Source organism: Haemaphysalis longicornis, unplaced genomic scaffold (genome assembly GCF_048455015.1).
Source record: "Haemaphysalis longicornis isolate Haplotype H1 unplaced genomic scaffold, Haemaphysalis longicornis Haplotype H1 scaffold_5, whole genome shotgun sequence".
NCBI lineage: Eukaryota > Metazoa > Arthropoda > Arachnida > Ixodida > Ixodidae > Haemaphysalis > Haemaphysalis longicornis.
The window spans coordinates 188,660,069-188,686,497 of record NW_027526385.1 but is presented as its reverse complement, the minus strand read 5'-3'; the positions used below and the strand labels follow the sequence as shown (position 1 = coordinate 188,686,497).

General features: G+C 50.0%; 1 protein-coding gene across 2 annotated transcripts in view; it reads right to left on the bottom strand.

The window, feature by feature from the left end:
• Nucleotides 1–26,429, bottom strand: part of LOC144138901 (uncharacterized) — a 917,654-nt gene that overhangs the window by 266,153 nt on the left and 625,072 nt on the right. For both annotated transcript variants that reach the window (XM_077671409.1, XM_077671410.1), the window contains 6 exons: nucleotides 19,701–19,845; nucleotides 17,751–18,016; nucleotides 16,597–16,947; nucleotides 14,701–15,824; nucleotides 12,122–12,423; nucleotides 2,804–2,869 (listed from right to left, as the gene is read on the bottom strand). In XM_077671409.1, coding sequence (XP_077527535.1) covers nucleotides 2,804–2,869; nucleotides 12,122–12,423; nucleotides 14,701–15,824; nucleotides 16,597–16,947; nucleotides 17,751–18,016; nucleotides 19,701–19,845 — 2,254 coding nt within the window. The remainder of the gene's footprint in view (nucleotides 1–2,803; nucleotides 2,870–12,121; nucleotides 12,424–14,700; nucleotides 15,825–16,596; nucleotides 16,948–17,750; nucleotides 18,017–19,700; nucleotides 19,846–26,429) is intronic.

The window sequence follows — 26,429 nt, the reverse complement described above, 5'->3', positions numbered from 1 at the left end:
AAAAATTAGAAGCCGTTCCACTCAATGTGAAAGCTGTCGGAAATGCAGAGCAGTGATTCGCCATAGTGGCCTGTACCGCCGTTATCCGCTTACTGCTACCACCCCATGCAATCCAAATTTCCCGCCTTCGCAGTGCTCGCGCGCCCCCTGCCGCAGGGTCGAGGGATCGAAACCAGGCGCCGGATAGTATTTTTTTATATATAGTGTAGGGGGAGGGGTGCGGAGAACGACGGTGCGGACTACGACGGACGTCAACGCGGGTGACATCGTCAGTTACCGAAATGCTCTGCCTTTAAAACAATTGAAATAAAAAAAATTAAAGCAGACTCGCCAAGGCTGGAAACCAGGCCGTCAGTGCAAGTACCCATAACTCTGCCTCGAGGCTACAGAGCCCAAACGGCGGGATCGTTTTAGCAGCAGCTGAATAGAATAGCACGCGTAGTGGCACCACACTGGTCACGTGGGCAGCTGTGCAGCGAAGCGTTTGGAAACACGCGGCTCGGAACTGACGCCATCGCATTAAAGCGAAAACGACATCAATCGGCCGCGCGGTGGCTCAGTTGCTAGGACGTTGTGCTACTGAGCCCAACGGCGCGTGTTCGATCCCGGCTACGGTGGCGGCTTTTCCGATAGAGGCGAGCACAGTAAAAAAAAAAATCGATTTTGTAGAATTCAAATTTGGCGCCATTCGAAGACCGCCTCATAGTCTCTACAATGACAGAAAGAGGGCGCCAGGAGTCCGCTAGAAGTAGGAGTTCCTGTATAAACACCCCCCTCGCGAGGGGCACGATCAAATGCAGAGCATTTCCGGGGGCGCACGACGTTAAGTAGTTTGCGTTACGTTAATGTTGTTGCACTTGTGGCAACTGCAGACGAGAGAGCGCTCGTCAGCAGTAATTTGAATGAGTCAAGGATATAAGGCGCGTTCTAAGCGTCCCATTCTGTGTCTGCTCTGTGGCGCAGTGGGTAGAGCACCGTGTACATTGCGTTCCGCCCGCAGGGTCGAGGGATCGAAACCTGGCGCCGGATAGTATTTTCCTTTATATAGTGTAGCGGGAGGGGTGCGGACAACGACGGTGCGGACTACGACGGGACAACGCGGGTGACATCGTGAGTTACTGAAATACTCTGCATAATAACACTAGGTGGTAAAATTAATCCAGACCCTCCTCCACTGCGGTGCGCCTCAGTGTAGCCCAGGTATTCCCAGACAGCTCAGTGTAGCTCAGTGTAGCCCAATTAAGTATGGGTTCGGCGTAGAAATACGCCCGAAAATCTGAAACGATGACAGCAGATGCAAGGAAACCAACGCAACAGTGTCCGAAGGCGAAACGGCGAATGCCGCTCAAGGTCAAAGTGGACGCTGCTATAGAAAAAAAAAAAAAAAAATTGGCGCAGCTTGCGCTAGTGGCACAAGGCTGGTGAAACAGCACAGCTGGCGGCCCTTCTCCCTTCGTCGGAGGCCCGGATGTTGCATCATCATCAGCAGCAGCAGCCCACTTGGTCCACTGCAGGACTACGGCAATCGAAGATCTCCAACCGCCACTGTCCCGCGCCGCTCGAGTCCGTTTATCGTCTCCGAATATCCTCACTCCGTCCCTCCGTCGAGTTATTGGCCTTCCTCCTTTTCTAGAGCCGCCTCTAGGGGTCCATTCTGCCACCCTGGTAGTCCACCGACTGTCGTTTCGCCTAATTACGTGTACAGCCCAAGTCCATTTCTTTTTCTTTATGTCAACTATGATATCTTGTACTCTAGTGCGTTCTATGATCCTTCCCGGCCGCGGCGGCCGCTTTTCTGATGGAGGCGAAAAGCAAAAACGCCCGTGTGTACGAGATTTCGGCGCACGTTAAATATCCCGAGGTGGTCAAAATTAATCCGCAGCCCTCCACTACGGCGCGCCTCATCGCCTGCGTTGCGTCGGCGCGTTAAACCCTAAAATCAATAAAAAAATCAATCGTTCTCTGATCCAGGAAGCCCCTTTCCTGTTTATAGGTTACTTCGGTCATTATTTCTTCTATGGCCCGATCAGCCGACCCAAGTTTCCTTTCTAGGTATTTAGTAAGGCGCCAAGTTCAAGCTCCATACCACTCATAACCGGCAGTATGCGCTGGTTGTAGGTTTTTCTGTTGAATGGCAGAGGTGGCTTACTTGTAATCATTTGGGAGTACTTACGGAGTGCTCCCCAACCCAGACCTATTCTGCGCCGGATTTCTCTCTCGTGGTTGGGGTCAGCACTAACCATCTGTCCGAGATAGTTATATTCATTTACTCCTTATAGCGTTTCGTTTCCCAAGCTGAAGAGGACGCTTTGAGCATGCTTATTCCTCATTACTGTAAATTTATTTATATTTATTTTTAGCCCCCCAGCCGTGCTTTCTGATCGCAGATCGCGAATCATTGTTTGCAGCTCTTCTGCCGTTAGTTGTCCGACAAACAATCTGACTTGCGCGTAGTAGCATTCCGCGCCGGTGCGCGCCACCAAAGAAGTGGCGCCGCCTGGCCGGGTACTCCGTAAATTCGCAACATTCGTGTCGTGTGCTGCGACACGACGTCATTCGCTGCAGGCCTTTCTTTACAAGTAAATTCATTTCGCGCTGAGAAGTCCCGTAGGAGAGGAACTAAGAGGCCCCGACAACCAGCCTTTTCGCCCTGCTTCCGACTGCAATGCCGCAATTGCCACCAGCGGGGCAACACAGTGACGGCCGCAGTAAATGACCAGGGCAAATATGTCGACGCCATCGGCTTTCGGGCCCCTATACCCGCCTTTATCATAGGAATTTCTTGCACGGATTGACGACTCACCCGTTCCTGGCCGGCGCGTAGAGCTGGTTGGAGCTCGTGGCTACCAGGGTCGTGGTGCTGTCGTTGCTTTAGAGTTTAGTTTGGTTAGTCCAACAGGGATGGTAGAGCACGGTACGGACCAAAGGTTCCGGGCACGGGGGTTGGCAGGGTGCGCGGTGATCGTGGCGGCGGCGGCAGCAGGCAAAACACAGGGCGGTGGTGCGCAGTCATTGGGGTGCAGGAGGTCGCGGTGATCGATGTTGGGCCATGCGCGATCGGGGGGGTGTGGCAGGGTAGGACGCAGCACGGGAAGGGATGTAGCGAAGACGAGGAAAGCAGAAGAGAAGAAACACAGAAACGTTGAAGTAAATTTAAGAGGACGAAATGGAAATAGAGAGAAAGGAAGCGACGAAATAACGGAAGGAAACGAGTAAAATGACGCAGGCCAAACAAAATAGAAAGGAAGGCCCAACAAATTTGCACCCAGGGAAGGCAGTGGAGCGAAAAAGAGAGAGAGAGAGAGAGACGCGGTACAATACAAGAATCAAATAACCAGACAGATAAAAAAATGCGTCCGAGGAAAGTGAAAGAGCCGACGAAAGAACGAGCATTTAGATAAGAACGCCGAAAACCGATGAGCAAGTACAATTGTAAACGATGCGGTTAATGGGAAGACGAGAGTGAAGGTCGAAGTAAACAAATCGATAGATGTAATAGGAGTAGGAGAAAAAACAGTGAATTGAGTAGGGAAGATACACGACATGCAAAAGCAGGAGATAGAGCCAAGGCGTCGTTTAAAATAAGGATGCAAAAGCATGACAAAAGAGAAGCAGGAGCGCAAGACGGTTAAAAGCAAAGGCAGGCCGGGGGAGGGGGGGGGGTATTGAAGGTGTGCCGGTGAAGGAAAAAAAAAGGGGGGGTGGGTGGTGGGGAGGTTGGGAGGAAACAAAAGAAATACAGTTAGCATTGCGTAATCCAGTGTACTGAAAAATGATCACAGTGCAGTGAACGAAACAAAATAAGCAGCGACAGGGGAAAACTTGGCGTAAGTAAATACAACCGCACGTGCTCAACATAAATTAAAATAACGGCGATCAACCAAACACGACCGGCTTAACGCATTCCGAGCTGTGGGAAATTATGGGGATTAGGAACGCCAGAGCAGCTGACGCTTTTACGTGCCCTCGTGTAAGGTCTGTGGATTTGGAGGGTTTATATTTGAATCAATTGATGACTGGTACCCGCGCAAGTGTGTTTTAATACGCATTTAAGTCTCTAAAGCCCAACTGTTTCATAAAAACAGTTTTTCTCCATGTTTAATACGTTCGGATACTGGCTGCACAAAACCGTCGTTGGGAAAATAAGAAAAAAAGGGTAAGACGCCACGTAAACAAGCACTAATTCAAACGAAGATTTCAATGGTAAAAGTAGAGTCGCTCTTTTCATAGTATATATTTGGTAGAATTCTGCTTTTGCCATATTATTTGTGCTGATATTAGAACTTTCGCGTTTACATTTTGGAAAAATACCGCGATCTCCTGAGTTTGCTTATTCAGACATTACATTATGCCAAATTCGGTTTTTAGTAGTGTTGCAGTCGCAGTTTACTCAGGCTACAAAAAAGAGTCACCTTTGCACACGGGAACAGTTTCAGTGCAGCAAGACACTTACAATACAAGCAGGGACAAACTGAAGCACAAGTACCTCCATTTAAATAAACTGGCGTATCTCCTACGCACTACAAAAGGCGTTAACGCTTGTTTAAATAAACACGTTTCCACACGCCCATCGGGCGAAGATTGCACTGCCCTCCCAATGCCCCAACGCCTGCTGTCGCTTTTCTTGACTCGTCGAATCTAATATCCGGGCAGATCAGAAGCGCACGCCTTATATCCGGTCGACGTATAGTCTTATAACTTCACCCTCTTGAAGTTTTATTGCAAAGCATTGCACGGCCGCTTCTCCACTTTACGGTGCCTGGCCGGCGGTGACACGAGCTGCCTTCCTACGGAGAACCACCTACGACAGAATTGCCTGTAGAGGGTGCACCACCGCACAAAGGGTTACATAGCGGTGAAGCCAACCTTAGCGGTAATGCAAAGCGTGTTACTATTAGCACTGCCCCTACAAGCACTGTTAATAGTATAGAACTCCTGGGTTCACCTGAGGTAGCACCGAGCACTTCTCATGAGCGAGACGCTGCGTCACGTTTGGTGACAATCACCTGAGATTGATTAGGTTTGTTATAGCCCCTCGTGCTACCGAAATACTCGCAACCGGGGAAAAAGAATTCTTGTTCAGCAACGATTATTACCCACAAACATCTCCACTCACGTGAAACCTGGGGAGGGGCGAAGCATGCAGTACATAAATGTTCTTTTGGTTCCTTGGCGTTTTTTCCAACGGAGATGAAACCGTTGGGGGGCAGAGGTACACAGCTTCGCTGTAAGTCTCGCGTCTTTGAAGCACGAAGCTCGTTATCGCGAGGCGTAAACGAGTGTCCCAGTGTTTTTTTAGTGCGCGTTACGTTCTAGAGCGAGGCGAAAACGAGTTTCCCGGTGTTTAAGTACCGTGACTACATGATACGATGATTACGACGACGGCAGGAGACGCCAACAGCCCCAGCCCCTAGGGGCTTCGCCCCTGAAAGACTGACTTCACAATTACGTCATTTTCATTACGCGTTATTTACCTCGCTCATACACTCTAAGACAGTCGAGTGGCTCAGCTCCACCGCAAGGCACTCGGTTGACAAAGCCAGGCAGCCAGCAATAAAATTTTGACGAATGACGCTCCCGAGCATACGATTTGGCAGAAGCATACGCTATGCGCTGTGGCATCCGGAAGTGCAAGTGTGGTGGTCTGCGTGGCGTTGTGCCACAGCGCAGATCAGGTTTTTGACTCAAGTGGGATGCACGTTGCTGGTATTCGCTGAATTTTGTTGACAGCATGGAGTGTTCAATCGAGTGCGTTGCGGTGAAACTAAACCACCGGACCGCGTTAGAGCGCACGACAAGGAGAAAAGCTTTCGTAAACTGTTTACCCTTGGTAGTCATCCGATATTCTTTTCTAACAGCGCCCAGAGATGGCGGCCGTATTTCAAACAGCGATCTTGGCCGAAATGTCATTGATACCGATCTTCCTTTTCATTCTGGTCAATCGCCTTTCCACATGATCGATATTGTCCTGTTCGCAACTGCGAGTCAGCTTTCTTTGCAGTGTACTCGCGTGTGGTAATTGCGATACAGTTCCTTTAGACAGACAATAAGCGAACTACGGGTAACTTTTTCTTCAGGCGCCTTAAGGACACCATTTATGACACTTTAATTAGCACCATTAGCTCCTTGCGGTCGAAACGAATTCCCCCCAGTGTACGAACCCATACAATACGGCACTGCGGCCAGAAGAAAACGACTTTGTCGTAACGGTCATATCGAAGTTGTGATTGGTCAACTGCAATATCATTACGCACACAGTACCGACCGCTCAATTCTTCTGACCACCTCAATAGTTGTGAGTCGCTCGGCTCCTTCGCCACACTGGGTTTCGTTCGCTTTATTGATCTATTCGTAGCCGTCTGCCTGGAAATCCACGCGACCGGCTGCATTTTCTTTTCTTGTTCCTCCGCTTCCCGAATCTGGTCGGGCGAGGAGATTCATCAAAAAAGTTTCGAGAAGGGTCGCCAGGCGGCGCTCAATCAATCTTGCGGCTTGCGAAGAAAGTACTCTCCGTATTCGCGCACAGAGAGGTGCGGGGCCACGAACGGCGCGCTCTGCTTTCAAAACTTTCTCACGACGGCGAGAGACGGAAATAAACTTCCATCTTGGCCCGAAGGTTTCTCCGCACAATCCATACTAGCAACGCCAGCAGCAGAAACGCACCGTGAAGCCCAAAACGAAGGTAGAAAAACATAAAAAAAAAGGAAATGAGAAAGGGACAAGCTTTCGCGTGAGCCCGGCGGATGACTCCAGTTTCGAAATTCCGCGAATTGCGGGCGGCGGAGCTCAAGGTCGTCGGAGATCATACATATATGTACGCCCCTGAAAAGCGTGTAATATGTATGCACATACCGGAACGAGGCGTTGCATGTCGAGTTCAAAAATAAGCATATCCGAGCTCTGGCACCCTTGCGAGACGCAGCGCATACGGCGTACTCAATCCCTCTTTTCCTTCGCTGCCGTCGTATCTCGAATTCAGCGGGACTAACGTATGCGTCGCATTACGCGATTTCCTGGTAACGTTGAGCAAGATGAATCCCCGTCTAGTTAGAGCACGTCGGCTGCTCAATCGGTCGTATTTGGCTAAGTCAGAAAGATGGTTGGAGGCACACAAAAATGCCCTTCGGTATGTGGGCGCTGCATTGCATGTAGTAGTAAACATGTTGCTTAAAGCGCAGGGTCGTTTAATCCATGGAAAATGTCAACAGCTGAAATCAGTGAGCAGCCTGGTTAAAATTTAAAAGGGCGTAATTCCAATACGTGGGGCATTTCGCCTCAAGCGATAACTTATAGAGGCGCCCCATCGGATAGGGAAAGTCGGGATTGACCTTCCGCGCTGTGTAGCGCTCGAGAACGTGGGGATATTTCAAGGATGTATAGATGTCAGTAAGGGTTGGTCAAGGCGTATGCCCTGTCAGCGTCTGTTAACGTTGCGGATCTCGTTATCATATGATTCGTAGGATATGTATGTTAAAACTACGATAAATAAGAACACGGGCACGTAAAAGTCATGTGTTTTTTCTACGCGAAAGTTACAGTAAATGTGGAGTACTGGGCGTGCATACAGCTGCAAAAATCAGTGCAAGAGGGCCAAAGGAGTTTACTTAATATTGAGGCCGAAGCCCCTCAGGGCTAGGGCTGTTGGCGTCTCCTGTCGTAGTCGTCGTTTCATGTGGTCACGGTACTAAAACACCAGGAAACTCGTTTACGCCTCGTGCTAGAACGTAATGCGTACTGAAAAACACCGGGACACTCGTCTACACCTCGCGCTAGAGAGCTTCGTGTTTCAAAGACAAGAGACTTTTACAGCAAAGATGTATACGTCTACCCCCCCCCCCCCCCCCCCCATTCCCCTTAAACAGTTTTATCTCCGTGAGCAAAACGGCCAAGGCGCCAAGAATGCACTTGTACACTACACGCTTCGTCCCGCCCCAGATTTCACGTTTCACGTTAGTGGCCCAGCATTTATTTATTTATTTATTCGGTAAATTTAAAAAAAAAGGGTTACGCAAAAGCATCAATTCTTCTATCGCAGATTTCACGCGGCTGCTTTTAGAGAACGGCAATGTTGCGGCAAGACCACTCCAGTCTTATGGTACAGTATGACCACTCCCCCCCATCTCTCCTTTAAAAAAATACGGTGCATCTAGAAACTATTTTCACCAGTGTCGCTGAGTTGTGTGCCTGAGTTTTGCGTCGCGATAAATCAAGCATCGAAATTCCCAACATTTGGTGGGAGTTTTGATGTTCCTGCTCCGATAATAACGTAGCTGCTTAATTAAGGTTGGGACAGCGCAAAGGCAAACCAGCATTGCGATCTCTTGGCTGAGTTTCTGCAACTCAGGTTCAAACTACGCGCCTCAGGCCGGTTTGCGCAATCTAGTGAATCGCCCGCGAGGCAGCGTTCAAACACGAGCACGGGGTTATATTTCCATACCTCAGGTTCAAACTACACGCCTTCGGCTAGCTTGCAGCACCATCTGGCTAATCGCCCACCCGACAACTTGCGCGCTTTTTTTAGAAAAAACCGCCACGGCTTTTCTGACGACCCGAAGGTCTGTACCGTGGCATCTTATCATCTCGTATTGTCCTGCGTTGTCATGTGCAGCTTTTTGTTACCATTTTCGAAGTCCGGCAATGAATTTACAAAAAAAAAAAAAAAAACAGCGGAGTTTTCACACAACAGGCCAACGAATGTTGTAGTACGGCTGCTTCGCGGGTATACAACCTTAGCATCGTACAAAAGTCGTGCTAACACGCGACTGCGGGTGAAGAAAGGGAAGTGGAGGCGCGATTTTCGAAATGAACATGTCGAAATTACACGAATAGTGGGAAAAGCTGCACCTTGCGGCGCGGTTTCGTACTGATCCGAGGACGTTACGAAGGTTGTCTTGATGCGGCCGGGGCATAAATGGCGTGGGACAACAAGTGTTGCGTGGTCAGGTAATGCGATAAGAGATGCTGCCAAGGAAAGGTTTCACTGACTTTCTGCTCCGTCTTCTTTTATTACACTGCAGCCGTTTCATCAACGCCACGTGCTCCTACATGCCGCAAAAGTAATCGCGGCCAGTTTCAGAACTCGCGAAGGTTACTGTGAAATAAAATGACAGTTTAGTAGTTTGGTAGCTATAAGGGTGCAAGTAGCGTCACTAAATAAAGGCTTTTAGAGTATCGGCACTCTTTTCTCTCATTGTTATGTGCCGCTAGGATTTTCATTGACCGGTCGGCACCTCGAGATATTTGTCTACATATGGGCGCAGCCATTTTGTTTCTGGGACCCTCTCCTCTCTCTCTCGTCTGTGCGGACGCTAGAGCGGCCGGTCGCACTCCGCCCGTCACAACCGGCGGCGGTTTCGTTGGGAGAGATGGCAACACTGCAAGCCAGAAACAAAATGGCACCCAGACGCTTCCGGGTTCACGAAGTGGCGGTACTCTTAAGCGTAGCTTATTTAGTGACGCTAGGTGTAAGGATCGAAACGGCAGACCATGCGTTTTACGGCATCTACCGTTAACCCAACAATCGGCGAAGACTGGGGCGTAGACGTTGCAGAGCGCAGGAGCCACCGCGTTGCCATGGCAACACCCAGGCTTTCCTCTGGTCACGTGATAGCGGTGCAGAGGCCGATTACGGCTCGAGTTGGCTCGTTTCCTTTTGTCGGTCCACTCGCTAGATCAGACGCAGAGAGCCGAGGACGTTAACCATCCACGTGTGAGTCGGCGTGCATCCGCGAACTTTCCATTTCGTCTAGCGTACAGAAGCGGCCCTCGTGGGTCATGGGCTGCAACGCTGACTGGCGCAACCTAAAACATACGGAGCCAATGTTGCTTACGGAAAAGCGTGTTACACTTTTAACATTTTTGCACAAATTTTTCTCAGTTTAAAAAAGAACGTACACAGGATTGCGGGGCTCCGACCGAGGCCGTTACAATATCAATTAAAGACCGTACCTCTTATATACGGAGGTCTCTTTTTCTTTATTCATTACATGGAAGCAAATTGCGCTCGAACGACGCTAATAAGAGGGAGGCGAACTATCGTCGGCGTATATCAAGCGCGGCCAGCAACAAAGCAAACATATTATAACAAAAACCTAGCTGCAACAAAAGTCATACCATCGCTGCCTGTCAAAGCCACAGAAATCTTTATTTTATCAGTGCCATAGCTTTGACAATGTACAACACGTAACCGCACTGCAGTGTGGAATTGCACGCATACTGAAGGTAAGGCTGCCAACCTGAAAGGTCTGACGCTGTCAATTAAAATGTCCTCATAATGGTCACCTGCTCTATTGGTGGCAGCCGATCGGGCGAATGGCGTACTCTTTTTAGCACGTGGTCGAAAGAATGTCGCTAGTGTCAAAAGCGAACCAGTAGATGACGCTAAGCGCGTTCACTTTTGTATCGCATACGAAACGGAATGACGCCAACCATGGCGGTGTGGGCTTGCTCTTGTCACACGACGGAAGTTTGTCAGGCTCTGCGCGCCGAATAATACCACACATAACCATAGTATCATTAAGTGGCCTAAATACCTATTGTCGCACGGATTTTGGGTTAAGCAGAGCAATCCGCTGTCTAAGTGTGTACCGGTAACAGTGCTTGGTACAATCTCCGAGCGAGGGATACGTGCCGTGTTGCTAATTCAGCCGGCAGCACGAAGACGACGACATAAAGGCGTGCCCGTGGCCCGCGTGCTTGCTTCCGTCAGTCATCTTCGCTGAGATCTGACCTGGGGCGGTATTCTCGAGTTTTGTCCCTTTTGCGTCCCTTTCAAAAGTGTCCCTTTTGGCAAGACCTGATTGGCTAAAAGCAAACAACCGGAAGTGACGTAACGCAAGCGCAACAAACCTACTGCCAACGTTTGCTGCTTAACCGGAAGTACGTCACGATGAAAGGGACTCAAAAGGGACGTTTTCAAAAGGGACAGTTACGAGAATACCGCCCCTGCTGTCTCTCCGCACCATTTTAAGCGCCTCGCCTAACAAATCGGTGCAACACCGTACGGCCGATTTTGTCTGCATCAATCGGGACACAACAACAACAACAACAACAACAAAAAATCATCCGGTGAATTAAAGCGAAAGGACTAAATACTTTTCGGTCGCGAACGTCTGATTCCCATACGCCCCACTCTGCCGCAGGGTCGTCCTCATGATGTCGTTAACTATGCGCCTGATTTAGGTGGATAGGAGCGCAGAGGATGAGTTACTCGGTCAAAGGCAATCGGAGAAGCGCAGACGGCCGCGAGGTCACCGACAGTTGGAGCGGGCCGCCCCGCGGCACTCGGCAATGCGCCGCTCTGTGATCAATGGGCCAGAGGCGACCACGACCGATGACTGTCTCCGGCGCAATCTCCCACAGCGGCGCCTGCCCGATCGGCTCCACTTGGAAGCGCCGCTCTCCCCCGAGGGTTCGCTGTTGTTTAATGGGAAGAGCACCTCCGGGCGAGCAATGAAGCTCGCTCTGCGGAGATTAATTCGCTCCGGGTTCGGGAAGAGCCAGTCCGGTCGCCTAGCAACGCAGACAACGGGAGGCAAATGAACAGCGGGTTATTCCGAGAGGCCCGCTGTGCGTCCGTACGATTTCGTCTAGCATGACTATGTGTACACGCAATCGGGCATTCATTTTGGGGAAAGGAAGTACTGCGAATTAAAAGCATTCATGCCCAAGACCAGCTTCATTGTGACTCTGCTGTTCCTAGACGTTGTACCGTTCCAAATGACGCTAGTTACTGGTCAACGCGACGAAAGAGAGCTTATTCTGTCAGAAACCAAATACTCTTTAAGACACTGGACAGTACGTGTGAGGTTGGAGTGCTCAATATTTCGGAAACGTTGAAAAACGAAAGCGCTACGAGTGCCGTATACCTACGGATGTGCCAGCCCAGTTTGAGCCAACACTTCTATTCTCGAGTTACTGCGTGATACACAGCTCAAGTGATAACGGCGGGCTGTGCGGGCGGAGCTGCGTCAACGTGGCAATGGAAACACTGGCAGCACCTCACAGCTGCGCTGTTTAACCATATGCGCGGAGTGCAAGGACGCGCTCCGTTCCCTATTCTCCCTATGTGTATCATCTGTCCCCCTTTTTCTTTCTAGGGAACAGGGACAGCAGGACCCACCTGTCGTCGTGGAGGACGTTGATGAGCTTGGGGTCTCTGCAGCCGTAGCGGGCCCTCCGGGGCGCCGAGGAGACGGCGTAGAGGGCGGCGCCCTCGCTGACGTAGCCGCTGGCCTCCTCGGCCCTGTGCGCGGCCCGCAGCACGTCCCCGTCGCTCACGTACCCGGCGGCGGACAGGTCGGCGTAGTCGTGGTACGGCTGGTGCAGCTGGGCCACCGCGGCGGCGGGTCTCTGGGCGCCGTACAGGCGAGCGATGTCCTTCGAGGCGGCCATCATGTTCATGGCCACGCGCTGAACGTCCGCCTGCGCGCACAGATGGGCGAAGGGCGATCGAACGACGACGGCGGTTATCACATGACTACGGGAACTATACACCATTCACGTCTGGAACGTCGAAAAAAATTCGTCCTTCCGCTCACAGCCATTACAGTGAAGAAGCGTTCAGTGTCCCGGATACAGAAACAAGCTTGGAACAAACTGCAGCGTACGAAACGACTGCAGGAAACCGGAAAAAAACTTGACTGATGATTGATTGTAGGGTTTAACGCGCCGGCGCAACGCAGACGATGAGGCGCGCCGTAGTGGAGGGCCCCGGATTAATTTTGACCGCCTGCAGGGAATCTTTAACGTGCGCCGAAATCTCGTACACACGGACGTTTTAGCTTTTGGCCTCCATAAGAGAAGCGGCCGCCACGGCCAAGAATCGAACCCGCGTCCTCGTGCTCAGCGGGGAAAACTTGAACATTTTGAATCGCAGCGCTGTACCGACACTGACGCCAGAAGCAAGCAAGACGCACCACGGCGCTGATCTTTTTCGCGTGTCAGCGTCGTCATTGCGCTGCCTTTCAAGGTGTTCAAGAACCATTACGGACTGGCCCAATTGTCGACTCTTCAGCGAACACTTGGTACTCAGGGCTGTTTCCATTGGGGGAAAAATGTTTTAAACTATTGCGAATGTCAGCCCTCACAAATCATTTTCATCGACCATTCTATTCACGCTCGACCTATGATGTCAGTTTCAGCTCGTACTTACGACCTCTCTGCTCGTTCGCATATTGGGGGGTTGCCTTAAGGGAAGCGAAAGGAAGCAGGGCCTATTCCTGAGAGTATACATTAACAGCAGCTGCATAACGTAGCCCGGAAGGTTAGCAGTATTCAGCTTACTAGAACGACGCGTCTACAAGCACATTATCAGCCAGAAAAAGAGAACCTGTTTGACGGCAGGGCTCCCCATCAAGCTGCAGAAGCTTCCGAAATGCTTGCGTTCCTACACAGATAAACACAACACGCGCCCAGCCCGTGCTAGCTCCCATTCCCAAGTTCCACCTCATGCCCTGCTATCGGTCTTTGTGGTTGAAAGCTGTTAACCACGTTCGTCAGCATACAAGGAGTGGCAATAACTCTAGAAAGGGGTGAGACCTCCAGGAAAAGGCAAACGAAACCGATATGTGGGCAAGCGAGATAAAATGTTGATAGTCCGTATTTATGCGCGCCTCAAGCATGCGTGGACATTACTGATCATAGTAAAGAAGCAACAAGCAGCTAAGAAAGCATCGATTCCTCATTATCCAGGTCTCAAATCCTCACCACTACAACTATTCAGAATTGTGGAAATTACGCTGCCTGTTTCAGGGAGGACCCAGGAAATTGTTTTTGTATGCGCACCATTCTGCGTAGACAATGATTTTACTGCGAACAACTTTCAAGACCACTCCGCCCTGTGAATGTGGATGACCAATGCGGCTGTAAAGTCGTGTCAAGCAGCAAATCGTGTCCAGAGGCAAGAGAGCGGAGCCCTTCGGGAACGCGGGGCGGGAGCAAAGCAACTCAGGCGTTCCACTGGACACTAGTTACTTGATATTAACAACCCTCAAGGAGTGCTTACGAGTCCTCGGACTGTACTCGGACCGCGGGTTAGTCGCGATGAGACTACCTCTGAGGCCGTAGTCAGTGACTTCACTCTGGATGCGTCAGGATCGAAAAGGGAGCAGTTTACGCGTTTTCTGTTAGAGACAGTTGGCTTGCGGTGTCACAGCGATTAGTCCCAGCCGACCACCCAGCGGCGTACCCGCATCGATTTGACATTATCCAAGAACCGCCCGCAGTTACGAACACGATGACCAGTGTAAATAGTGACAACAATGCCGTTGGGACCGCCGTTACTACCCTCCAGCTGCGCTGGTCACCAGCATTCGGAATGGCCCTGATATTTTTGGGGGCGAAGCCTTTTAGGGGCTGGGGCTGTTGGTGTCTCCTGTCGTCGTCGTCATCGTCGCCTCATGTAGTCACGGCACTAAAACACCGGGACACTTGTTTACTCCTCGCGCTAGAGAGCTTCGTGCTTCAATGACAAGATACTTTTACAGCAAAGCTATATACCTCTACTCCCCAACGGTTTCATCTCCGTGGGAAAAAACGCCAAGGCGTCAAGAACACACTTACACACAGCATGTTTCGCCCCTGCCCAGGTTTCAAGTTAGTGGAGATGGCTCGGGGTTTCTTGCGGTACTTTTAATGTTCTTTTCATGCACTTTCTACTGATATTTTCGTCACGCATTATTACGCGACAGAACTGCCCACCTGGAGACGCAGACACGCGGGTAGCCTCGCAGTCCGGTGACCAGCGAGGCCGCGGGAGTAGCCGCTTCCGTAAGGAGCAGCCCTCGCCAACGGCTGCATGGGGGGGATGTTGGCGAGCGCCTCTTCCACTTCCTCCCCGTCCCTCGCAGACGACGAGTCCAAAGCGGAGTTGTTCGCCCTCGGCACCGACTTGGTCTCGGCCGGCACTGACTTCACGGTGGACTCGACGCCTCCCACGAGGTCGCTCGCGCTGCAGAAGTCGCCGTTCACGCCCGGCTGCTCCGCCTGGTTGCCGTCCAGGGCGTTGCGGCCCGTCCCGCAGCTCAAGCCCTTGTCCTGGCGGTCGTTCTCGGCGACGGTTCCGTTGACCACGGGGTAGTTGCCGCGGTTGTCCTGGCTCTGTTGTACTTCACTCTGAACCGTCGAGGAGCACGAGGACTTCTCTTCCTTCACCGAAACGATGGTGGCGAGAGAAGACTCCGTGGAGGAGGCCGTCACGGAGTCCTTGCTGAAGGAGTGCTGGCTGCTCATGATGGGCGACACCATGGCTATGCTCACGTTCTGAGCCTGCGCTTTCTTAGAGCGTTCGCTCTTGGGCAGCGTCTCGGTTCGGACGTTCGTGTCGTTTGCGGACGACGTCGTCTGGTCGCGCTCTTTCTGACAGTCGGCATCGTCCGAAATAGACGAGACATCGGACGCCTTAGCATCCACGATTCTCTCCGCGGGGGATGAGCCGTTTTGTTTGAGTTCGTTTCTTCCTTTCTCCGGTTCCGTGGTCCCGATGGAGGTCAGGTCTTCCCTGGACTGCTTCGTCGTGCCCTTGACGGCCGCCGTGGGCTTGGGAATCCCGCTACCCGGGCTGTTGGCCTGTGCGCAGTTCATGTCTGGTTCGGGCTGTTGCTTTTTGTCGTCAACAGCGGTGGTCCCATTGGCAAGGGGCTTTGACTCTTGAGTCTTAGACGTCGGGAACTTGTCTGGGACGACGTGGGACGCGAGTTCGTGCCCGCTGCTTACAGGCCGCGGTTGACCGCTAGCGGCGGTGGGCCTCCGAGTCGCTGCCCTGTTGAGTGTCTCTGTGGACGGAGAAGACCGCGGAAGACCGGACCGGACGGTTTCCGAAGACCCTGAAACACGGAGAAAATGTAATTTTACCACATTGAATAGAATACGAAACAACATACGTAATGTAAAATCGTGATATTGTAGTCACAGTTTATATTTTTCTGTCATCTCATTAACACTGCGTTAAGCACCCCTAATGTGGAGTTTAGCGATCTTTTTCATGCTCTTCGAGATGTTCTCTTAAAGTGTGTTAATGAAAAAACTTTTATTTTCATTAGGTTCACATTCTTTCTTTTTTTTGTCTTTTGATACCATTCGTTCTACTGTGATTTTTCTTTTGGCATTTACCTACCCGCTTTGTTTTAATGAAACTTCGCGCCCTCCTAAACTGGCCGTGACCGCTAATTGCTTGGGCATCTCCAGCTCTGAATTTGGTAAAAAAAAATCAGATCCCCTTTCTTAAGAGTAATCTGGTCAATACGCAAAGCTTTCTGCCATGAAACCTGAGTCGAAGTCAAAGTCCAAAATCCAAACTGCTTGGACGGTGCAGGAATGCCGAAATCGGATAGACGTCGACTTCGTAACGCGAGGGACTCAGGTTTGATTCCGACCACAGGAAGCGGCTTTTTCTTGGGGCGCTTTGTGTGTATTTGCGAAAGCTCATTGTGTAAGTTGGCTTTCCTGCAGTGCATTTTGTTGCAACGATGGATGGCTCCAGGGAAGCATAGAAAGCTTCGATTTAAAACGCGTGACTTCTTTGTTTGTTTATTTCATTCGAGACAGCAGTTTGCTAAGCGAAGCCGGCGAAATGACCAAATTAACGCGGTTCCCAACCTGCGTGGGACGTCGGCGCCTTGGCGATTGACGACGCAGCCGGCTGCTTGCCCACTGCCCTTCCGAACGTCTTCTTGGCAGGCCCCTTGGCAGCCGCTATCGCCGTGGCCGCCTTGGAGTGGCCGACGTCATTGGCGCCATCCTGGCCTCCCGAGGGCCCGTTGGACGCGCTGCCGTTGCAGACGACAGCTCCACCCGACTTGGCTTGGCTCGCGGCTTCCGCGCCCGGACCAGAGCCGGGACCGGCTGGCGAGCCCCCTGGCGGAGGGTCGCCGCATAGGCTGACGGAAGAGTCGCTGCGTTCGCTGCGCGCCGAGCTGAAGCCACCGCTGCTGGTCGGCCGCTTGGGAACTGCGAAAGGGCCCGCAAAGGAAAGCGCCACCACTCGATAAGCGCCAAGAAAAAAAAGCGACCAGAACGACATGTGCACGACCTGTATACGTCGCAAAATAAAAGATAGGGAACGTTCATGTATGTTGTGTAACAACACCTACCACTGGGATGGTTGGCAAGCGCTCAGCGTAACGGGAAATGAAAGCCGACGTCTGTTCACGCTGATTCATTACATTTAACATTTCAAACATTCCCGCGTACTGGTACTTGCAGACGACCAGAGTTACTCAATATACACCAGTTGCGAAGCTCCCTCTAAGTCATAGAGTTTCATACTAATATATACTAGAGGGAAATCTGGCGTTGCAATCGCGGGCCATCGTGGGCGCCGCCATTGCAGCTGGCGTCGTTCCTCGCCTACTTGGCGCGACTGGCCACAGGGCTTCTTTTTTGGCTAGAAGCCAAAACCAAAAAAGGCCACCATCTTTTTCTTGTTCAGCTTGCATGGAGCTTCTGAATAATCCCTGACAAAAAAAAGTCTTTCTTGAGCTTCAATTTTATAATAGCAAAATAGATTTGATTTATCTTCTATAGTGATATAATTGCTTTTTTTTTTTTGCAGACAGAAGCAACTTTCCAACCTTTTGGTGAGCCATATGCCAAGGACAAGGAGAACGTGCCTGCCCAGTACATGACAGAACGACTCGCCTAGAAAGTGGCGCCAGATTTGCCTCTAGATTTGCCCCTGCTTCCACCTCTCCCACAGCGCGCAGGCACTGATCAAGCTATAGCTTTGAAAGCTGCAAGAGTGACGGCCTCACCTTTGCTCTTGTCCTGAGACTTGTCCTTGGAGTTGAAGAACTTGAACTTGTCGAGCATAGAGTTGTTGTTGTGGTTGGCGTTGTTGTTTCCGACGACGGCGGCGCTGCCGTTGTGGGCGCTGCTCAAGTGCGACGAGCCCTTGATCAGGTGGCCGTTGGCCGGCCCGTTGGACTGCGCCCCCGACGACTGCTGTTGGCGCACGGGCACGCCAGCGCTCTTGACGGGCAGGTGCGAGATGGACGACGCAGAAGCGGTCGACGACGGCCTGCGAGGTGGTAAAGCGGGAATTCTTCGTCGGGAATTGGTTAATCACTCGCAAATGTGCGTGAATGAAGTGGACATGGGAAATTTACAGAAGCCACATTGCGGTTCGCGCAGCGTCATATTACGTGCTCCGCAGTAAGGCTGTGAGCAGCAAAGTGATATCAGTGGCGGTTTCTTGCGGCGCCTATACGTTTTTTGACGCACCATTAGAGTGCCACAAGTCACCACCCGTTCACGGAACTATCGCAGAAACTTTGGCATTCGACGTATTCTGTACGCTCTGCGCCTGTGTATTTGAAACTGTTCGACAAAATTCATGTTTATAAGTTAATTACTTTAACTAGGAAAGCGGAAGCTTTGACGCGCACTGAAAAAGTCAGATCTACCGACGCAGCCGTGCCTGCTACGTCAGATGAGGGTGGATATACCGTATTTACTCGCGTAACGAACGTACTTTTTTTTCGCGTAAAAGGGAAGCAAAGTTGGGGGTGCGTTTGTTATGCGGGGTAATTTTCAGGAAACTTTTTCAAAGTTACGAAAGAAGGCCGCAACGAAAAAAAAAATGCACTACATGACCTACCTTTCGCAGTAAATATACGCGTACACAATTAGTAAATAAATACCGTTTTTATTGATAAACAGTCGTCTTCGTTTGTCAAGGCTTCACTTTGTCAATTTCTAATTGTCTATACCGGCAGGACGGTTCCCATACTCAACTGCGTACTCCAGAGCTCTTAACTTAAAACTGTCCGTGTAACTGCAATTCGGCCCATCGCCGACTCAAAGGTGTAAGAATAGCACAAAGGCAAGTAAGTAACAACACTATAAAAAAAAGCATGGCTACACGCTTAGCGGACTGAGCCGACTGAGTGTCGTTGTGACTGCTTGTCCCACGACACCGCGCCGGAAAGAAACCTAATTTTTACGACTGAAGTTTGGGGTGCATTTATTACGCGAGTTAGTGCTGTTCAAAAGAAAAAAAGAGAAATAAACAGGAGAAGGAAAAAAAAAATGTCGCAAATTATTCAGAGTACAAAAATGCGGTCGGATGGTGCACTTTACGGAATGATGTTGATTTACTTTGTTGCCGAACATTTTAAGCTCTCGCATTTCAATCTGTGGTTGAATAAAGTAACACCTCACATCTATTAGGTTGAAAATATCAATCTAGGCAGAAAACCGCCTGCACGCACGTTTAGGCTTTCAAATACTATCAATGTGTTTTTTATAAAGTTGCCAGAACAAAATTGAACAGCGTCCGAAACATCGCGTATTCGAAGTTTCGGGCGCTCGTTGTGGATGCATACAGACCATTTAATCAATTGTTTATCTGCCTATCTGCCCAGAGACAGAATAGCCCGCAACCTTTGCTAGTGCCCGCATGGAGCTTAACGCAGCTAAATCACCCAAAAGTATTAAGCTTTACAGACAGCGTTAAGATCTCCCGGCTTTTATCAAATTATCAGTTTTTCATCATCACCAGCTATTCTCGCGGCAAGAGCCCATATTATTCCTCGCAATTTCGCGCCAGCGAACTCACTGCGTGTGGTAAGACCTAAGCAATAGCATGGTGTTACATTTTGAAATATGTCATTAAAGCAAAGTGCACGCCGTATTGCCTTGCCAGCACCAGAGGTCAGCAGTATAGCTGTTTGTGAGGACGGAGCTGCGACGTCAACACTCACCTGGACCTGTCGCTGTTCGCTGTCCGATCTCTGGTGACGACCGCAGACTTGGGCTGCGGGATGAACGATCCCGTGTGAGGCGACCCCGACCGCGAACTGGTGCTGCTCGCCGAGGACTTCGGAGCGGCGATGCCGGAAAGGCCGCCTGCGGGGACGAAACGGGGCACCGAATTGAAGAACCGCGGGTGGCCGCAACGTGGAAGAAGTTAAAACACTGTTAGTTACGGCAGCGAGACAACACACCAGGGCGCGCACTTCTGCAATTCCGAAGGTTCTGAGCTTTTCATGGCGTTAACAGCAACTGCTTTGAACGATCTCCCCAACAGCGCGTATTCGAAGCTCTGGGTATGCCTTGTCGCACCCCTCAACCAGAGCCAAGATTAAGCAAAGTGCAGTATTGGGCGAGTTGGTTATCCATCATTACTAAACAGCGCAACAAAAACACGGACTATAGCTGAGGTACACAGGTACAGCGCTCATCCTGTGTACCTCAGCTATAGTCCGTGTTTTTGTTGCGCTGTTTAGTAATGATCAGAGCCAAGATGCTGTAGTATGCGCCTCTAAGTACCGTATTTGCACGATTCTAACTCGCACCCTTCAGATTCAAACTTAGCCTTCAAATTTGTGTACGCGTTACAATCAGGCTCATAGCCGAAATCGGCTTCAAAGCGACCAGCAGCGTTGCCATAAACACGAACCCCTCCCAAAATCAAATTTTAATTCTGCGCGGTAGAATCAGCGTGAGGTAATTTTTTTTGTCGAATTTTACTCCGTAAGCTAACCTGCGGGTAACAATCGGGGGCGCGTTATAATCGTGCAAACACGGTATACCTCAAATCGGCTTGCCGTCTCCCGGAGAACGTTGAAAAACGCCGGATTGTACTCCCGCCAAATGTACTCCCGCCAAAAAGTCGCATGCATTGCCGGAACTCGACGACGAATCAGTAGCGCTGCGTACCCTCGTCCCAAAGACTGCGCAATGACTTCATGCAGTTACACTCTCGACGTCGCCGGCGTATAGTCTTTCCCTGGCCATCAGTAGTGCGGCACTTTGAGTCGTGCTAACGTCGCCCGAGACCCCAGTATGTCGCAGAGGACCGGCTATGTCATATATGCGCGGCTCCCGCTTAAAACTAAAGGTCGCGGTAGTGGCTGCTAGGGTGTCTGCAGCTCAGCATAGACAAAATAAACATACCCTTTCAGCTTACAGTAATATAACCTTAGCGACGGGGAGTAATATCAACTAGGCGACGCTGGAGCTTTCTAATAGAAGGTGACAAGTAAACTGCTACAGAAAAGAACGCAAGCGCCAAGTCGGTCTCCTGGATTCCGGGTTACGCGATGCTTGCGCAAATGTCAACTAGAGGAAAGGAGACGGCGAATGAAGAGTGAAAAAGGGCTGGTTAAAAGGGCAAGGTGTTCTGGGAAATGCGGCCAGAGTGACGTTTATTAAACGCAGTGGCTAACACCTGCAGTGCGTCAGTTACCATCACCGGAGGCGCTGTATGGAATGGATGGCCTATAATGGGACTCCGCGTACGTGCGTTAACAACATTTGGGAGCGAAGGAGGGAGCGAGCGAGTGAGTGAGTGACAACGAAGCGTGGCCACCCCGTCGGACAAGGCTGTGCATCACTCGGAGCTAAAAATACACGTGTTCATCTCTTCCGGACTCGCCTTAATTTTCATGACGAATCGCTGCAAAGTTCTTGAGGATTGAGCCAAGTTAACTCGCGCAGTTCGCACTGAACGCAAAAACTTTTCTTTTGCGTTTATTGCTGTAATAAAAAAAAAAGCCGTTCCACTCAATGTGAAAGCTGTCGGAAGTGCAAAGCAGTGATTCGCCGTAATGGGTAAAAAAAATGAGAAAGAGCCTGTCCAAAACATTGTCTCAGCCGTTCTTCATCCTTGTCTTTTTTTATTTTCGTTTTTACGTATTAATATACGGATTCGGCGTGTCCATACGAAAAAAGACAAAGTGGTGGAGGCGCGGCGATTAGAAAATTTCGGGGGTGTTTTACCCCCCCCCCCCCCCCCTTCCCGCCTTAATTGCTACTCCGCCGCGCCACGATAACCTAACGTTGACTGTGTCACAATGTCAAACAATTTGCCCTGGCAGCTAAAGTCGCCAACATACTTATTCAATGTCCGCCTCTTATGTCTGACTTATTCTTATGCACGTAATATTGCCGTAGAATTTGCTCGTGCATCCAAGAATCACCCAGCCTTTTGCGTGTCTGGCTTTGCCGCATAGCTAACGTGTCGTGCAAAATGCCAACGTTAAAGCATTGGCTACGCGGAGAAACTTAACGTACAAGTCATGCAATGAAGCCACCTTTTCGCATTTAAGGCGAGGTTTAGCATAAAGAAGAACTGAATAAGGTCGGAGGTTTCCGAAAGTGCGTCGGAGAGGGTTTAGCGGACCCCCAAAATGCCCTCGCGCACCCCGTGGGGTCCGCGGAGCCCCATTCGAAAACCAGCTCACAAAGACAACGCTGCCAACGGCAAAACAGAGAGCCCGTTCTAGGGTGCGACGGCACACCTACGGTTGGTTAGCTGTGGGTACGTTTCAGCAAAAGCTGTTAAGCTGAGCGAGGCTGTTAAGGTGGTGGAAACGTTCTCCGTGCCGTGAATTCCTGCGCGCTCAAAGAGCTGCGCACCGTTGCTTCTCTTGGCCGATCATTGCGTGATTACCGATGTTAGTGAGAAAGCTCCACTGTCGTCTTTCGCCCGTCTTTCGCCTCTCTGACAGAACAAAGTGTCGCTTAAGCTAGCTCAGTATCTGACGCTATGGGAACCGAAACCAACCTTGCAATATTAGGAAAAAAAAACAGTGCTAGAGCATTCACATTTTATCGTGGCTGCATACATTGCCCCTGAAAATGTTTTCGTAGGAAGTCATCTGGAGTCAGTACGGCCTTTGTAAGCTGGTTTTTCCATATTGTGTATAGTAGTGAAGCCTAGTAATGAACAATACGTTAACCGCATGTGCGCAGTAAAGCAGTTTAACATCACCATCGACGAGCATTTCATTAGCTACTGTAAAACAACGGCTTACCAATATGTAACTAGAAGCAGGAAAATATACTTGCGCATGATACCGTGCTTATTTGAATTGAAGCAAGTTTTTTTTTTCAAAATCTGTAGTCTCAACGTCATACCCAGCTTTATATTCGAAACTCAGTGTATATATATGGCGATTTTTTGACTCCAAATTGCACCCTCGCCTTATTATCGTGACCGCCTTATAACCGAATAAATATGGTATCTCGTAGTTGACGCAGCCAAATCGCCTCTCTTTTTTTTTCACCAGCTTGGGTATCAGTAATCGCTTTTGAAAAGCTTAGGATGTTTTAAGCCTCACGCGTACTCACATGTTCGAGTGCTTGAAGTACCAGAACATGTTTTCGACAAAACGTTCCCAATTAAGCCGAGCTTATACGGCTACGGTTCCGCGTATTTTTGATGTCCCAGAACAGAAACTGCCGAGGCTCCACGTGTCGGAAGGACGAGGCGTCCTCGAGGCTCATAGTATAAATGTCCAGGTATGTGGGCTAATTAGCACGCAGTCACCACCAACGTCGCATGCCTCTCAAAACGTGACCTCAAGCCTATTCGTCTCACCACTTGGATGCACATTTCGAGTAGATTACCTGTCAACGGTCAGTTTTCAAGTGCAGTAGAGTAAAAATGAACTTTTGTCAAATTTTAGAGAGAGAGAGAGAGAGAGAGAGAGAGAGAGAGAGAGAGAGAGAGAGAGAGAGAGAGAGAGAGAGAGAGAGAGTTTTATTTGAGCCACCGTTACTGAGGGTCGGTGGCAGCTGGGCGAAGGGTAGCTGCGACTTCGGTAGTTCTGCGTACCAGGGCCTCCTCAGTCTCCTGGCTAGAGCTACCCAACGCCTCTCTCCATAGCTCGCTGCTGGAGATTTAAGGGAAGGGGTCGTAAGGGCCCTTTGACCGCATGACCCCCTGAGAATCTTTAACGTACGCGTATGCCTCGACACGCGGGCATTTTCACTCTTCGCCTCCATCTGAACGGAGGCCACGGCGGCTGGGATCGAAGCCGCGTCCTCGGGCTCAGCAGCACGACGCCTTAGCTACTAGAGCCACCTGCGGCGCGTGAGTCAGAATAAAAGTGAGAGCGTATATGCACGTGTCTTTCTTTGGAATGGGCGCTGTGAATGCTGAGGAAGAATAAAATCTTCCCACACATTTCACCCAAGTTCCACGTCATCTCCATGTCGTGTGCAAAAGAAATTAGCTGGCCGTCCACCTTCGCAGAGGGGAATGGCTCATCTTTATTTAAATGCGTTATTTCTACCAAAGCTTATTTCGCCCACTTTGTCCATTGCCCACGCCATTTTTTTAAGAGGGGGGTTGGGGGGGTCTTGTGGTGTGACGAACCCCCGCTCGTCTCTGAGGCTGCACCCGGGCACCTCTCAAAGTAACGTAGGTAAGAGCACACATATCACAACACACGTTTATGTTACTCATGCTTCCGAGTTGTCAACGCGCACAATCGATTGCCTACCATAGCGATGCACACGACTTTATTAATCCTGGCCTATGTATACATTTTCTCGTGCACCAAATTCCTTTCTGGGCGTCAATGCAGACCTGTGAGGGCGATAATAATTCAATCTCAGAGGATGGACGTGGAGTGTATACATACGTTTCCGACCTACAATATATACGTTTCTGTCTATCCCCTTTCATTTTCGCTTTTTTATTCCATTTTTCTTCGTTCTTTTCCAAGCAGCTGTCTGCCACCTTTTTGGCATTTTGGTTATAGGAGCAGTCAAGTTGCTCCCTAGAAGTTTTTTTCCAATTCTTCGGCACTTTGTACTATTTGTTTTGATGAAGACAGGCATTATTGTTATAAACCATGCACCCGAACCCCGCGTATGACAACGTTGGCCGTGTTTTACTGACAATTAAATTATTACCGAATTTACTCAATTCGAATCAGACAGGCTTTTTGTTCCTCGTTGCTATTTCTGTTTATATTGACTCAAGGGCCGAGCGGTGCTTAGATTCGAAGCCCTTTAACAACAAAGTGGTAACTTTTTTCTCCCGTGGAAGCGAGGACGTTCGGAGAGAGGGGCTGTATAGAATCAGGGAATGAGGGAAGTAGAAAGCAAATGCGGTAATTTTCTTATTTAAAATGCAATTTTTTTTCAGCCATGAAGTTAGCACGATAGCGCACAGAAATCCTCACCACATTCCCGTCGTGTTCCTCCACAGAACGTAGCGCATTCTAATTTCAAATGTTGGCGGTCGAGTGAGAGTTTTGCGGACGACCACTGTGAAACAACAACAAGCATTTTGGCTACCTTCACCACCAGCACCTCGATGAGACCGAACGTTTCAAAGTTCCCGTCACCAAAACCTGTTCCAATGATATTCTAGCCTTCTGGTGTAGTCTCGCGTGTTCCTGGATTTCCATTTCAGCTTACAAATAAGCTGTTCGTACAAGAAAAGGCTATTTGCAAAGCAGTAACTAATAATCGCTATCTTGAAATAATTACGAGTTCATCCTTTTTTCCCCAAACCGGCCGTTCTTGTTTGATAGCGACAGGAAAAGCGTTTGTCAGAACGGGACAACCTTATAATCCCACTCACGTGAAAACCAGCGACCATCGTGTTCCCGGGAGGAAAACCCCCATGGAGCCGTGTTATACTTTTCATTGGCGATGGGGGCGAGCAGCACGCCTGTGTATAGCGTTCGAAGAATTCTTCGAGAATCCCACTTCCTGTTTCTGTTGACAATTTTATCCTCGCGCGCACACACACCCTCTCATATACACAAACCAACGAACACACACGCCGATTGCGAAAAAAAATTGGCGCTCGATGTCCGATTTTTGTTTTCTTGACCATGTATACGACAGGTGGTAAGTGCAGCGTGTTTGAAGGCCCTCTTCGGAAACATCACCGGGGTCGAAATACCAGCGCAGAATGGAAGTAAACGATACGGAAGAGAAAGAGATGTGTAAACGAGCGCATTTTTATTCGCGTGCAGCAACCAAAAGCTATTCCACACTCACCAACCACCCCGTGCGCCAACGCTTAGATTCGAGCGTGCAGAACGATAATAGGAAAACGGAAGCAGGCGACATAACGTATACACACATCTCGAGAAAACAACAAATAAGAACAGAGGAGCCCCAAGAGTAGAAGAAATAGGAAACATTGAAATTAAACGGGCTACTTACAAAGACACCGCGATGTGTATACGGCTCCGAGTCACGAAAGTTGCACGCGACAAGCGGAAAGCTTTCGAGATTTGTATTTGGGACACAAATCGAAACCAGCGCACACAGTAGTTACGGAGATACATGGAGGCTTTACATGCAATATTCGGGCAAGGAATGAGACGCCGGTTTTCTTACGGCCCCAATAACGACGAAAAATCACAGCGCAGTAGCGGCATGTCCAGTGCCACTGAGTATAATTGACAGCAGCGGATGGGCCGAGGTCACGCCACACACGAGCACAATGAGCGGACGCCAATACAAACGGCGAACTCGTTCATATCCGGGAATAGAAACAGTACAGCGGTAGTGGGAACGTCGGTTGGCCTCATTAGCTAATCCCATTGGAGCTCTCGTTCGCCGCGAAACAGACCATCACGGGGGATAGCCGCGGGCACGGAGTAGCCGCGGGGCATACAGAGCAGAATAGCCGAACATCATAGACGATAACCACACGACTTAGCGCTCACACAGGG